The sequence below is a fragment of the Desmodus rotundus genome, chromosome 12 (genome assembly GCF_022682495.2).
Source record: "Desmodus rotundus isolate HL8 chromosome 12, HLdesRot8A.1, whole genome shotgun sequence".
Taxonomy (NCBI): Eukaryota; Metazoa; Chordata; class Mammalia; order Chiroptera; family Phyllostomidae; genus Desmodus; species Desmodus rotundus.
Genome location: NC_071398.1, coordinates 22,876,065 through 22,890,470, shown reverse-complemented (window position 1 = coordinate 22,890,470; position 14,406 = coordinate 22,876,065). Strand labels below are relative to the sequence as shown.

The window sequence follows — 14,406 nt, the reverse complement described above, 5'->3', positions numbered from 1 at the left end:
CAAACTCGGTTAATTATTGACTCAACAAGGATGAAACTAGAGTAAAATCATTTTTGCCTTAAGCCAAACTATTAAGAAGCCTCACGTAGTTAATAGACTAAAAGTCATCAGAATTATTCCTTTAGCTTTTGTAGTATTCAATCTTAACTCAAGCAGCGTGTTTCTCTCTCAGTGCCAGTGAAGGAGAGGCAACTGAGGAAGTTGCATTTATATGTTAAAAAAAGGAATGTGGACTAGCCATAAACCAATACCTCCACGCTCTTTTGCTGAATCAATAAACCAGCCTAATGTTCCTTCTGAACTTTTCCCATCATGCATGTCACTAACTTCCTTTCAGCCGAAGATGGGCAGCCCCTTTTCTGTAGCTAGTCATTCAAGCTCCCAGCAGCAACATCTCACATAGTACTTCTCAGTGGGAAGGGTTTTCTAGTATTACAGATTTCATAAGCAGGACATGTGTGATTTGAAAGTGTGATCCCTCCAACACACCTTGCCCTTAGCTGGGGAGGAGTGGGGGCGGAGACGTGCCCCTCTGCCACCCCCCTCTATAAGCTCTGACAGCAGCAGATGAGCCTCATTAACGATAGTGTGAAGTTTACAAATAAGACTAAACCACAAAGCACACGGGAACTCTAACCAAGTTCTTTTCCCCTTCACCTTGACAATCTTGACGATTTCTTAAAAATATCCAGTTCCCTTAAAAACACGTTTTTCCTAAGTCCTGGTTCCTCCATTCTACCATCAATCTGCCTTTTAATTTTTTTTTTTATTTTTTGAGGCAAGACAGAACAACTTCTTGGGAAAAACAGCACAGGGCGACATCTGCGGACCCAGGCTCTGACCCTGTAATGTCTACAGCGTCCAGCCTTCAGACTGTGTGACTCTCATCAGGGCGGCGACTTAGAGCCAATCGAATGAGCATTTATTAAAGATACAGTGAGGTGTTGGGGGGCGGACAGAAACATACTACTTCCGCTCACAAACCAATTATCCCAATGCCCATTTATAATTTCAATAATTACTGTCATTGGCATAACCCCCGAACAGATTGAAAGCCTATGAGGCTTTGGCCTCATGAATATACGTAGAGCTTATAAACTGGGCCTGAGACCCCGCTGCCCTTGTCTCAGGTCTTCCCTGACGGTCAGTGGTTCCAGTAAGGTGTTGCCAGTGGAAAGCTCCAGGTTTGGATTTACTGAAGAGCCGCTCACTGACCATAACACATGTACCACTCTGGTAGGGGAGTTGGTAGCGAGGGAGGCGGTATAGATGTGGGGGCTGAGGTATATGGGAAACCTTGACTTTCTACTCACTTTAGTTGTGCACCCTAAGCCTAATCTAAAAAATAAAATCTATTTAAGAAATGAAAAAAAAGTTTAAAAGGAAAAATTGTGAATAAGATGAAAAGAAGCCACCTTTCAGAACAAAAGATGAGCCTTTTTTATGGACCTATATATTTATAAAATCCTATGTACCTACGCGTCTCCCTACACACCACCAAGCCTGTGTGGAAACGCACCTACCAGACAGTGGTTGGTTATTCTGTGCCAAGGCAACAAGCCTACACAGAGGGCTGAGCACCCAACACCCCAGGCTCCCTTCAGAATCCTTCCCAAATGTGCCTCCTTCTCCCAAAGTTTGCTACTGATGTGGTCCCTGGAAAAATTCTACTCTTGATTTTTGAGTCCTTGATTTCCCTTCTTGCTGGTTTGACAGAGCTGGAAGGGAAAGAATTGCTGAGTGAGGGCATCTTCTCTCTCTCCAGGCAGACGGGCCAGAAAAGGTGTCACAGGGAGGCTGGACACCCCTGGGGAAGAGCAATCACAAACTCAAAAGGAAAAAGCTAATATTTTGGCAGTACAGTCCAAAGAGGCCTCTGTTAGCAGAAAACCAGAAACTCGGGGTGTGTAGAGCATATTCTTGACTTTGAGTCCACAAGCCCCAAAGCAAGTGGGATGGACGAACGCATTCACCACAGCACGCCCGTGGAAACGCAGCAGTCACAGAGCTGAAGAGACTCTTTGACGTTGTGATCGTGGCCATGTGAGCTGAATGGACCCAGAGAATGCCAATCACCTACTGATAGATATGAGCCGTCCCTTAACTTCCATTCGTAGCTCTTCATAGACGGGAAACTGTCCAATAGGGCTACACACTGCAACAGCGTCTTCAGCAATCTCTGTGCACGCTCTGCCAGCCAGCACTTACGTTTTCATCACTTCAAAAAGGCAGAGCACCAATGATGACTACAGACATGCGTTTCACTTTCTGAGACAGGAAAATGATGGGAAGTGAGGGTGAGGGCAGCCAGGGAAGCTAAAAACCCATGTAGAAAAATAGTCAAAAAGAAGGATGAGCTCTGTCCAGAAATTCTGAAAGCAATACTGAAAACCCATAATCCAGCTTAAGGCACCCCTTCGAGGTGTTCGGAAGACTTTGTGGTTCCCATTTAAAATTTTCCTCTCTTGGGGCATTTCTGACCATCAGAAATAAGCTTATTGATCTTGATTCTTTAACTACATCGTAACTTGAAGTTATGAAAGTAATCCATGCTCACCTAAAAAAGAAAAATCTAGTACAGATTGTTCTAAAGTCAAACAAGATTGTTTTCCTGTGGCTTCTTGCCCCGTCCCACTCCCCGGGGGTCAAACCTGATGGAAGTCAGCTACACATCTTCCTAGATCTCTTCCTATGTGCACGCAGAGGAATATCTTTTAAATGATGTGTAATTGAAAACAATACAAATCAATGCCCCATCTCCACTCTGCAAGTATATCATATGCTAGGGGCCTGGCCTCCTGGGCTCAGCCACGGAAAAAGACCGCCCCCCCCACCCCATGCATCTGATGGCGGTGAGCTGGGTTGAGGCAAAGTACTTGAGGAGGAAGTAACAGGGCTCTCTAAGGACAGGCCTGAAGCCCTCAGAACCGGCTGTCGCTGTGCGATGGACATCAACCTCTTACTCAATTGACAGGCCTTCCTCCGGCTATAGGATCTTGACTGTAATTACAGGAAAGGCCATACCATAGGATGGGGGGAGGAGCTAATTGACAAAAAGTTCAATGTGCTGACTCAAAGACCGAGGGCCAAGCCTTGCATTGCTTTTCCTCAAAAAGCCACTGACATGCAGTCCATTAAGCCACAGCCACGCGGACCCGGGAGGGGAGTATTTCCAATCAAAGCACATGTGAGCCTCATGCAGCAGACTCCTGGCCTTAGCGTCAGACTGGGCTTTGGGGGGCGGCCCACAAAAGAAGTTTTTAAGGGGCACAAAAGTGGTCTGTTGCTGTTTCCTTTTCTTTTTGTTTGCTTATCGCTTTGTGTTTGTTTCATGTTTATTTATTGACCTATCCAAAATACAAAAGAAACACCATCATCTGGAGAGTCAGACCTTCGCCAAGCCTCTGGTTCCCAGCTTTGGTACCTCCCGATCATCATAAAAGTCTGGGCTCCCTGCCTGGCTTAGTAAGGCAGGGTTACCATTACTCTATCCAAATGGAGAGAAAATTTGGGAGGATCGCATATTATGCAGGGGGTGAGAACACAGACTTAGGAGGATCAGACACTTATTTCAGCTGTACGCTCCCGGCCTGGTCGCTTACCTTCTCTGAGCCTCGGCTGTCTGATACCCAAAGTGGGGACGGGACTGTGGTGACGGATTCATTCGTGAAAAGTATCCAGAAAGAGTGCTACGTATCGTGTACTTATATATTGATATATGTGCACATGGTAAGTGCTATGTGGGTATTAGCTGTATTTATGTTGCTTTCACTGTTATGTTATTAGAACATATAAAAATGATCTTTAAACAGCCCTAAGATATTTTACAAATAACTCAGCTGACACTGTAGGCACCTGGAATGACTGAATACAATTGCAACTCTGGGCTATATAAGGGAATGACAGACATACATTAGTTACCCACACAAGTACACATAGCTTGATGCAACAGATGTGCCCCTGGAACTTTGCATGCATAAATCAACCGTACTTCCAATGGACTGGGCGAGGTCGCCACTGCAATGGGTCCTGCAGCGGGTCCTTAATGTTCCAGGGAAGCTTCTGGATCAGAACAATGCGAGCCAACTGTCTTAATATGCAAAAATTTTTATTTTCTTTTTAAATTTTTTCAATTACAGTTTGCATTCAATACTATTTTGTGTTAGTTTCAGGTGTACAACTTAGTGGTGAGACAATCATATACTTCACAAAGTACCCCCATGCTTCCTGTACCCACTTGTTACCATGCATAGTTATTACAATATTATAGACTGTATTCCCTGTGCTGTACTTTACGTCCCTGTGACTGTTCTGTCACTATCAATCCCTACTTCTCAATCCCTTAATCCCCCAACCACCTCCCCTCCTGTATCCATCGGTCTGTTCTCTCTATCTATAAAGCTGTTTCTATTCTGCTTGTTCATATATAGTGTTCTTTAGATTCCACATATAGGTGAAATCATATGGTATTTGTCTGTCTCTAACTGACTTATTTCACTTAGCGTAATACCCTCTAGGTCCGTCCATGCTGTTGCAAATGGTAAGATTCTGTTCTTTTTACAGCCGAGTAGTATTCCATTGTATAAATGTACCACAGCTTTTTTATCCACTTGTCTACTGATGGGCACTTGGGCTGCTTCCATATCTTGGCTATTGTAAATAATGCTGCAGTGAACATAGGGGTGCATATATTCTTTCAAATTAGTGTTTTGGGTTTCTTCAGATATATTCCCAGAAGAGGAATCGCTGTGTCATAGGCAGACCCATTTTGAATTTTTTGAGGAACCTCTATACTGTTTCCCATAGTGGCTGCACCAGTCTGCATCCCACCAACAGTGCACTAGGTTCCTTTTCTCCACATCCTCACCGCACTTGTTGTTTGCTGATTTATTGATGATGGCCGTTCTAAGAGGTGTGAGGTGGTATCTCCTTGTGGTTTTTATTTGCATCTCTCTGATGATTAATGACAATGAACATCTTTTCACGTGTCTATTGGCCATCTTTAATAGACAAATCCTTAATGTAGGACTTTTTCTTACAACGGCTCCAGCTTGTAGTTGGAGAGTGAGTACCAGGCCCTGGCAGAAAATGGAAGTGGAAAACACGTATTATTCCATTAGGTAACTGGCCTGAAGTTTTTCCAGCCTTCTCCCAGGAGGAGGGCCAACCCATGACTGCACAACGTCACTGGGAACAAGATCCCAAGGGCATGACTGCCATCCGCGGGGCCAGTCTGTATTCTGCAGGATGAACTACGGTGCTTTTCACCAAAAGGCCACTTTGCGAGGATGACAGATAAAAAGTGGCTCCCACGCCGACCCCAGATGATTACTTGGAATAGTGTGCTGAGCGTGATCATGATTGATTAGCGATGGCTGACAGTGGTAAAGGACTTGGGAAGTGGATGCAAGCACACTGAGTGTTCACCATGTAGTACATCGGGGATGAAGCTCCTGGTAATTTGTCAAAAGGCTACAAATTCAGGGAAAAAACCATTTGGATATGGTGATGCATGTTCTCTAAGAGCTCACTGACTCCCTCGGTTGCAACTCTGACGGTTGTTGCACATGAGCTCCACAGTAAAACTTCCCTAAGCCAGTACATAGAGAAAATCCCAACATAAACCCAGTCTTACTGGGGACAGAAGGGAAACACAGATCGGGTAAACGCCTCCTAGTGGCAGGCCCCAGGCTTCGTCCCCGAGGTCACAGACCACCTCTGGCTCACTGCCATGGTTCCAGATGTAGCAAAGTGCTCTTGCGTTATCCACAGTCAATCCAGTGCAGACTAGATGTTCAATGGATTTGATTCCATCACACTGTGGGGTGGTGGGTTTTACATACAACGATAAAAGAGGGGCTAGGAAGCTAAAGGAATGGACTGAATTGCTGAAGAATCATTGAGGTAGTCCATTCAGTGGACCACTGTCCTGGGTCAGCTTGCCCAGTGGCTGGTGATAGAAAAGAAGAAAAGAAAAAATAAATTACTCGGTTTGAAGATACGCACATGTACACACACTTTCAGGAGACGTGTGTCCTCGATGACTGTGTGGCTGGTAACCCATGCCTCACGAAGCCTCCCCTCACCCCTAATAAGGGGTACACACAGTGTCTGCGGGGCTGTTTTCCTTGCTATGGAAATGCCCCTTGAGCCTCAGTGCCACTTATTTTCTGGGTATTCATTGAACTGTGATGTGCAAGACGGGGATTTTCAAGGGAGAATGGCAGGTTTCAGAAATCTAGAGAGTACACGCCCGCACCCTCCACTCTGTGCCTTAGAGAATCACCACGCTGAGCACATTCCGGGTGCAGGGACAAGGCCAAGTGGCAGCACTCAGCAGCACCGGGGGCTGCAGAGTCTTGATGAACATAGCTAAGGGAGGGGTGGAAGGAAGTACAAGGAGTGGCAGTGACTCTCAGGTCTCCAGGGGCACCTGTGTCCACCCCCACCCCAATCCTCAAATGACTGTTATTCAAAATAGTTTCATGTGCTGGAATTTTCTCCAGGGGTTTCAAATTCAGTTCTCATCTTCCAGGCTGCAAATAAAGAAACTCCAGGTGTGAGTCAGCGATTCCCAGGTCGATCGGATTTTCTAATCACTCCCACATACATGTGATGCAACTCTTCTATTTCATTGACAACAAGCCACAAAGTGCAATTAGACCCTAAATACAGATCAGCTGGGGAAGAGAACACACTAAATTCAACAACTGTTCACTGAGCACCTATTCAGCGCAGGCCACAGTGAGAACTGGAATAAAATGCAGTCCTTTTCCCCAAGGGGCATTTCATCCAATGGGAAAGATGACTGTGCAACTGGACAACTTTGATACAGAAGTGCCCGTGGGGTCAGGCAGCTGGAGGGATGACTTGACCACTTTTCTAAAGGTCTGGGGAGGCTTCATGCAAGACAACATGCCACGCACTGGGTTTTGATGGTTGAAGAGCTGTTCGTTAATAGACATGCGAATAGAGGGCAGGAGGGGGAACCTGGGGAGAGGGTTAGCACAGCTGGTGCAGGTGAGCCAGCCTGGGGTGCTCAGTTCAGTTTGGCTGCAGAAGTGGAAGCAAAGGAGGCCAGAGCAATGACCTGGGACCAGGTTAGGGGCTTGTGAGCCAAGCTGAGGAGCTCACAGTGACTTTCACTTGAGTTCGTTGCTAGTCTTATTCTGTGAGCTGCTGCCAGTAAGTCCTGTTTTGCAGTAGGGCAAGTAGTAACGGGGGAAGGTTCTTTGAGACATTTCATTTGCTCAGTAACTGAATGCTTAGATTGGAGATGAGAAGCGAAGAGTTACTTGGAAAGGGAATGCCTACATTTGAAGAGTCATCGTGAGGAAAACAGGAGTTGGCTTTGTTTGCTGTGGGATATAGAAATGAAGGCAAAATGATTGGATATTCAAACGATGCTTTGCAATTCAAAGAAGGTCATCTGAACAATTAGCAGGACTGTCGCTTCATTTGGCCTCTGCACAATGTCAAAAGGCCCTGTCCTCCCTCTTCTCTGATTGAACTTAGTCCAATGTCAGAAAGAACTGAGTGCCCACGATCTTCCTGTGGAGAGTATGAATCAGCTTGTAGGAACTACAGCAATGAGCATGAGAAAACCCCACCAATTATGGGTGCCAAAGGAGCCCACCGCTGTGGCTGGAGACAAAAGGAACCTCTTACACACACACACACACACACACAGCAGATCAGGTCACTTGCAAATGAACTAATTATACCCAGAAGTTAGCACAATGCCAAGTTATTCAAGTGTCAAGCCATACGAGCATTTTCAGCATGCTTCCATTATTTCATGTGTGACGATCATCGTGCCCATGTGTTATCACCCAGCTAGTCACCTGTGTCCTCGACAAGAATCAACCCTGAATAAAACTGAACCCACACCACAAATAATTTTTTTTCCAATATGAACAAATCATTTAGTGTAAAAATAAACAGACCTACAAATTGTCTTTAATAAACTAATATTAGTCTCCCCAGAGGGTTAATTATGTCGCTGCATATTTTAAGAAGAATGTAAATTGCCAGTTTCAACAGATGTTCTTTTAAAAGGATGGGTTATGTGGGAAATGATGGGCCTTTGTTAGAGCTCACCCCAGTGGAATATAAACATTAAAGTCACCGACTATCTGTCACCTCCCCCTCCCATGACAACTGTCACCCACACCGATGCACCCTTTGGTTATCAACAGCTTTAGTGACAAGTGTTCCAATGACTTCCAAACTCCCCTCTGACCATTGCAAAGACCCAAAATGGCACCTGCCCATCATTACAAACTCCAGCTTGGGTGCTCAGCAGTGGCCCTTTCCAGTCTATTCTGTTACCCTGGACAGCAAGGTTACGAGATCACAAAGAACCACACCTGCCCAGATTCAGTGTGAATATGCAATGTGGGAAATGCATGGGAAATGCATGCATAGTATTTGAAAACTTCCAAGGGAGGAGTGAAAATTTGTAAGTCATTAGAAGGAAAACAAGAGCACATATTTCTATTGTCTGTTCTCAAATGGCATTTTGTCACACTGAAGTGTGTGTTCTCAGGTTCAGAGTGAGAGCTTCAGCTTAGCAGTGTGGCCGAGGAAGGACAGAAAAAGTCCTCAGTGTGGCAGTTCATTATTCCAGGCTCCGTGACGGCTGCCGACCTGGCAGTGGGGAGAGCAAGTGCTCCGGTGTCACAGCCATTCGTGGGCGTCTGACTGCCAACCTCACTTGACCTAACTCTTCATTATCATCCTGGTTAGACTCACTTCACAGGTAGGGAAACTGAGGCTGAGGGAGATTAATGACTCCTATGGAAAACTTAACAGAATGTGCGTTCACTATCGATCTGCTAGTAACAAGCATAAAATCTCATCTCAGCCAGAAAGGTAAGCAGATAACTATTGATCTCCTTAACTGCTTCTGAAGGGGCTGCTCAAGGTAGGAGTCAGGCCCTTTGAAGAGACAGGGCAGTTTCATGTCCCGTAGGCTGGAGGGGACATGGAAGCCTCGGGCCATTATCTGTGGGAACGACCTAAATGGCAATAAAACCGAAAGAAGAGTAACAATAGCTGTGGCCACATAGCTGAGAAAGCTGCTTAATGTTTACCATTTAATTGAATCCCTCTACGACTTTGTCATGAAAAGATCATGTCCACTTAACAGATTAAAAAACTGAGACTAGAGAGGTGAAGTAAATTGCCCCTGGGTCACACAGGTCCTAAGTGGCCCACAAGGACATCCCAGGACTGCACGACTTAGAGCTGCCTCCTTCCACTGTAATTGCTGTCTCAGAGGATGCTGGGCGAGCACAGCACCCCGGCACCACCCACCACAGTGGCTATAAAGGCTCTCTGATCAGCTGCCTGAGGACCCAGGAGCAAGGCCAGGCCAGCAAGGTATCAAACCTGTCATGCCCAGATGTCACACTGGCAGACCCAGCCGAGAAGTCAGGAAGGCCTGTTTGCAGAAGGACACATGAAGAGCTCAACCTCAGCCCTCTTGGGCTTGAAGAAAGGGCTCAGGCCTACCACTGTGTAGTTATCATGATATGATTCCAGGATGTGCCCTTCGCCTAGTGCTGAGCTGGCAAAGCTCGCTCTGCTGTTGGGAGAGGCCTACAGCATCCACAGAGTGACCCTAAAATTCATCCTGCAGTAACTGCTAAGGCTTTGCCACATTAAAGGGTGTGGAGATAAAGGCCCATCTCCGCTGTTTCCTCCATTCCCAGCCAAGGGCAGTGGGGGCCTTTCAAGCCTCCCATTGGGCATGCTCCCCTGTGCCCAGTGACAAACCTACCTATTGCGCAGTTCAGAAACTAGTCTACAACCTCAGCAAGCAACAGTCCGAGAAAAAGAGGGCCCCAGCCCTACCCACTCTAGAGACCCCATTCCTGATGCTGTGTGCAATTCTTCAGGAGCCTAGGAAATGTGAAGTGGTGGTCCTTGGGTAGAAAGACTGCTTTTCTCCCTCCAGTCCAGGTCCCTGGGCGGCAGTTGATTTAGCGACATAAGGCCTTATTTCTAATCTCATGTTTGGGGGCTGGAAGGTTCCTGGAAGCTGGATGGAGAGATGGCTAACTACAAGGAGACAATTGCTACATTTCCTGTACACTCTAAGTCACAGGTGGCAAACATAAGGCCCATGGGCCAAATGCAACCCTCCGCCTTGTTTTATGTGGCCCGGCACCTTGTTTCTACCCGGTGGCAGTGCTGAGCTCTTGCTTAACTGTTAAGGAGTAGTTACATTTATACAGTCCTAAAATTATGTTCGACCCTGTGAAGGCAACCGCGAGGCTGACGTGGCCCCCAGTGAAAATGAGTTTGACACCCCGTTCTATCTAAGTGGCTAAGAAATGTGGCTCCAGAACACTGGTCCTCCACCTAGGGCATTTTTGCCCTCCAGAGGCATGTGGCAATATCCAGAGATATTTTTGATTATTCCTACTTCAGGAGAGTACTTGCTAGTAGCATCTAGTGGGTGGAGGGAGGCCAGGGATGCTGCTCAACATCCTACGATGCACAGGACAGAGCCCCACAACAAGGAACGACCCAGCGCCAATGTCTCAGTGCCAGCACCGAGAGACCCTGGATTAGAAGGAGCTTCGGCCTGAAGTCCCAAATACGTAATAACAGGTGAGCCATGACTTTGAGTTTTCTGAAACCTTGGAGTACAATGGTCCTGATGCTATAATGCCATGCAAAAATGTCACATTAATAAGTGACTCCCTTCAAACGTGTGGGCTGGTACTTAATAGAGCTCATTAGTTCATATTAGTAGATGGGATGCGGACTTGTGGAAGCAATTCCCAGAAGCTCAACTCTGCTGATGCATCTGATTTTTCTTGGGGGGCAGGAAGGAGGTGGGGAAGGAATAACCCAGTCCTTGCTTTAGTCATTCAGGGAAACCTAGCACCTGTCTATATCAACATGTTCAAGATGAAAAAATAAAAAACCCTGAAAAAAAGAGATAAATTATTTATCCAGCATAAATATTAAAGAAAATTGCAACACATAGTCTGGTGTCACCACGCTGTTGTTACAGAATCATCTTGTTATAGCTTCTGGCAAAATGCTGTTGTCCTTAACATCAGTACAACAGAATCGGCTGGGATGTACCAGCCAGGGTACAAGTGTCTGCTGGCTGTCGGGGACACTTAGCGGCACGCCAGCCGGCTCATCACACCGCAGCGGAAAATTGTGCAGGGACGCCCTGTTAGGAGTGAGCCGGAATCAGGGATAGCTCATGAACTTGATCCGAACACAGGATGTGATTTAAAGCTGGCAGTCAATCAAACACACGCAGTGGAGTGCAGCCGTCGGGGTGACCAACCTGACAGCCGACTGCTAAGTTTCCAGGAATTTTGAGCTAGTTGCCGGACACACCCATCATTAAACATTACATTATATAAAGTCCCGGTTAAAGAAACTATAAAAAACAAAGGTCAGAAGTAATCAAAACTCAGTATTTCTAAATAATGTTAGTATGTTTGACTATTATCTATGCTTTTGAGGCTATTTCTGTTTACTGTCTGCACACCAGAGATGTCGCCCCCGACACACAGGGTATGCGAGACCACCTCCATTTTCCCTAACTTCCCGCGGGCCGTGGTGTATTTACACTACCAGCGCCGGCAAACACGGCGAGTCAGAGTTTGCTGCCCTTAGGAGTCTGTTGTTAACCATTTCCCAGTACCCCCCTGCGCCCCCAACACAGACATCACTATATGGTAGCAGCGTGCACAGAGGGGTTTTGTTTGAGAACAAAACATCTATTATGCAAAGTTTAGCAAACTCTTTACTGCAGCTACTTGGGCTCCTAGGTAACCAAGAAGTTTAATAAATCTGTACAATGGTAATTAAACACTGTAAATAATTTATCTGCTGAAGCTTCCTGGTTGGCCTGATAGGCCTTTGTAGAGAAGTGATCCATGCTGACTTTTTGAATAAGGCTGGCCAGACAAGTGCAGGGGGCAGTACTAGTGGAAAGTGGGTTTGCTCTCAGTAATGTACGAAGCCCCATGCTGGGGAGGGGGACCCTCGGAAAAGCGGCTCCTAGGCAATCTGTTCTTTCATCTGCGGCGCTGTGGAGGCGAAGGTGCTGCCCCGAATCAGAAGCACAATTGCTCACTTGTGAGCAGATGTCCTTCACGTGGCGGGCAGCGCTCCTCTAACGCAGCTGAACAAATGCGCGCTGCAAGGAGGCTCCCCTCCCCGTGACCGAGAGAACACAGCATATATTAATTTAGCAGGTTGCTGAAGAATGTTTGAAAGGGGGATTTATGGAGTAGAAAAATCATGCGGCGAGTCAAAATGCCTTTCTAACCAAATGGGGTGAAGAAAAGGGGTTCAGCTCCCAGGGAAGATGAAGTGGAGTCTGACAGATCCCCACTCCCTAAAAGCAGCTGGAAAGGGGTCACCCGAGGAGTCAGTCAGAAACAGCCCAGGGGGGCGGGCCCAGTGCAGAGCCGGAGTTGAACATCCACCCCCCAACAGAGTGTTTTCACTGAAGTGTAGTTCGATTCTAAGTGCTTGTGGGTGGGGGAGGCTATGTGTGTGAGGCAGAAGGGATGTATGGCAACTCTCTACACTGCACATTCAATTTGGCTCTAAAAAATAAAGTTTATTAATTTTTTTTTTTTAGTACAAGTAGCTCTAAGCCCGGAACTGTCTGCTTTCTGCTTGGGAGACCACAGGAAAGGCCCTTCAACAATCATCCCAATGTGCTCTGTGGGGCACTCTTGGCTCTGGCACATTCCTGCATATTCTGCCCCTTTCCCGTCCTATTCCATAGTAACTAAGAGCGGCTCATACAGACACACCTGTCCACACACACCTCTGCCTGTGTCTGCTAGTGGACAATATATTCAAGTTAACTTTGATTCCCAGCAAGGCTACCAACTGTACACGTCCATGCCGGTCGCTCCGCCTCACTGGGGGGCAGGGATACCAGCCTCGTGGTGTGACTGCACTCCCAGACAACCCCGTGCATGGAAGGAACCCCGTCCCACCATGTAGCTGTTACAGAAATGGAGACAAAGGCAGTATCCCTTTAAGTTCCTCTCTGCCCTCATCCATCTTCCAGAGCCGTGAGGCCGGGACAACTTTGGCAAACTCAATCACTTCTTCAAGGCTGACAGAATTCGGTCCACTTCCCATATTTCACTCTGGGGGCAGGAACTATCTGTTTTACCCAGGGAAAGTAAAAGCAGCAATCTGCTTAATGAGTCCCACCTTTAAAGCCCTATAGCCACTCAACTTCTGCACACAAATACTATTGTTTTCCACCTCAATAATTATTAAATTGTAATGTAAAATGCAACTTCTGCTTAAGTATGCATGATTATTAGACTACAAGTCAATTGTGGATAACACCCAGATATAAATGCAGCTAATAAGTCTTACTGTAATGATTAATCAATTTATGAATACATTATTTAAACTAATAGCTCAGGTAGGGTATCTTAAACAAGTTACAGAGTACATCGACCAATTCGAATACCAGCTGCAGGATCAATAGCAAACTGTAAGTAAACTCTGGGGAATAGATGTACTTGCAAAAAATATATATATACGAACAAAAGGGTCTTGGATGAAGGAAACGTAAGAACTATTTCAATTTTTAAGACAAATGTAGAACACTTTAATATATGCCAAGGTTTAAAGGGAAAGTTAAAAATGTATTACTGCAAATTTTGCTCCTGTTTCATGCTAGTCAATAATAATTAAGGGCAGCTCATACAAGCTCACGTTCACACTAACCTCTGTATATGTTTGCAAGTAGACAATGTATTAAAATGAATTTTTATTCCTTAAAAAATTACACGCGGGGTTCGTTTCATTGCAACATAGCATATTTGCCTATTCATCTATAAATTTCCTTTTAACAGAAAAAAGAAGCGCATCTAAAAGGTAAGCTTAGCAGCTATCCTGACAGGGCCCAAGTCCCACCTGAGACATCAGGGGACACGTGTTCTGTGACAGCCACAGAGGCCCCCCCGACTGTCACCCACAGGGGGTTTCATGGCCAAAGCTTTCTCCCTGCCTAGTTCTTTTTTTTTTTAATTGAGGATAATTAATGTGAGTTTACTAAATAAACTAAAAGGGCCTTGATTTCCATATGTGTGATATTTTCTAGCTTCAAGTGATGCTGCATTTTAAAAAAATTAATTAGTATCTTGTGAGATTGGCCACACATTATTGAGTAAGGAACAGCAGCTAAGTGAAACAGATGAAATATTGGGAAGCGATGCAGCCCACAGTATAAGTATGTGAGGGGGGTCAGAGGTTAATCCCTATTGATTTTCTGAGTCTGCGTACAGCACCGCTGGGAAAGCCGGTTCTGTTGGCATTCAGCTAGCACAAATACATTATAAATCTTACTGTCCACCTTCACTGATCAGTGTCACTTACTTCCTCCGC

At 45.8% G+C, this 14,406-nt stretch overlaps 1 protein-coding gene across 2 annotated transcripts in view; it reads right to left on the bottom strand.

The window, feature by feature from the left end:
- Positions 1 to 14,406, bottom strand: part of WWOX (WW domain containing oxidoreductase) — an 897,629-nt gene that overhangs the window by 580,837 nt on the left and 302,386 nt on the right. Inside the window, exon 9 of one of the 2 annotated variants that reach the window (XM_053915335.1) lies at positions 2,838 to 5,950. The exons of the other annotated variant lie outside the window; for it this stretch is intronic. Within the exon in view, the coding sequence (XP_053771310.1) occupies positions 5,897 to 5,950 (54 nt within the window). The 3' untranslated portion in view covers positions 2,838 to 5,896. Of the gene's footprint in view, positions 1 to 2,837; positions 5,951 to 14,406 lie in introns of those variants that run through there. 2 annotated transcript variants of the gene reach the window in all.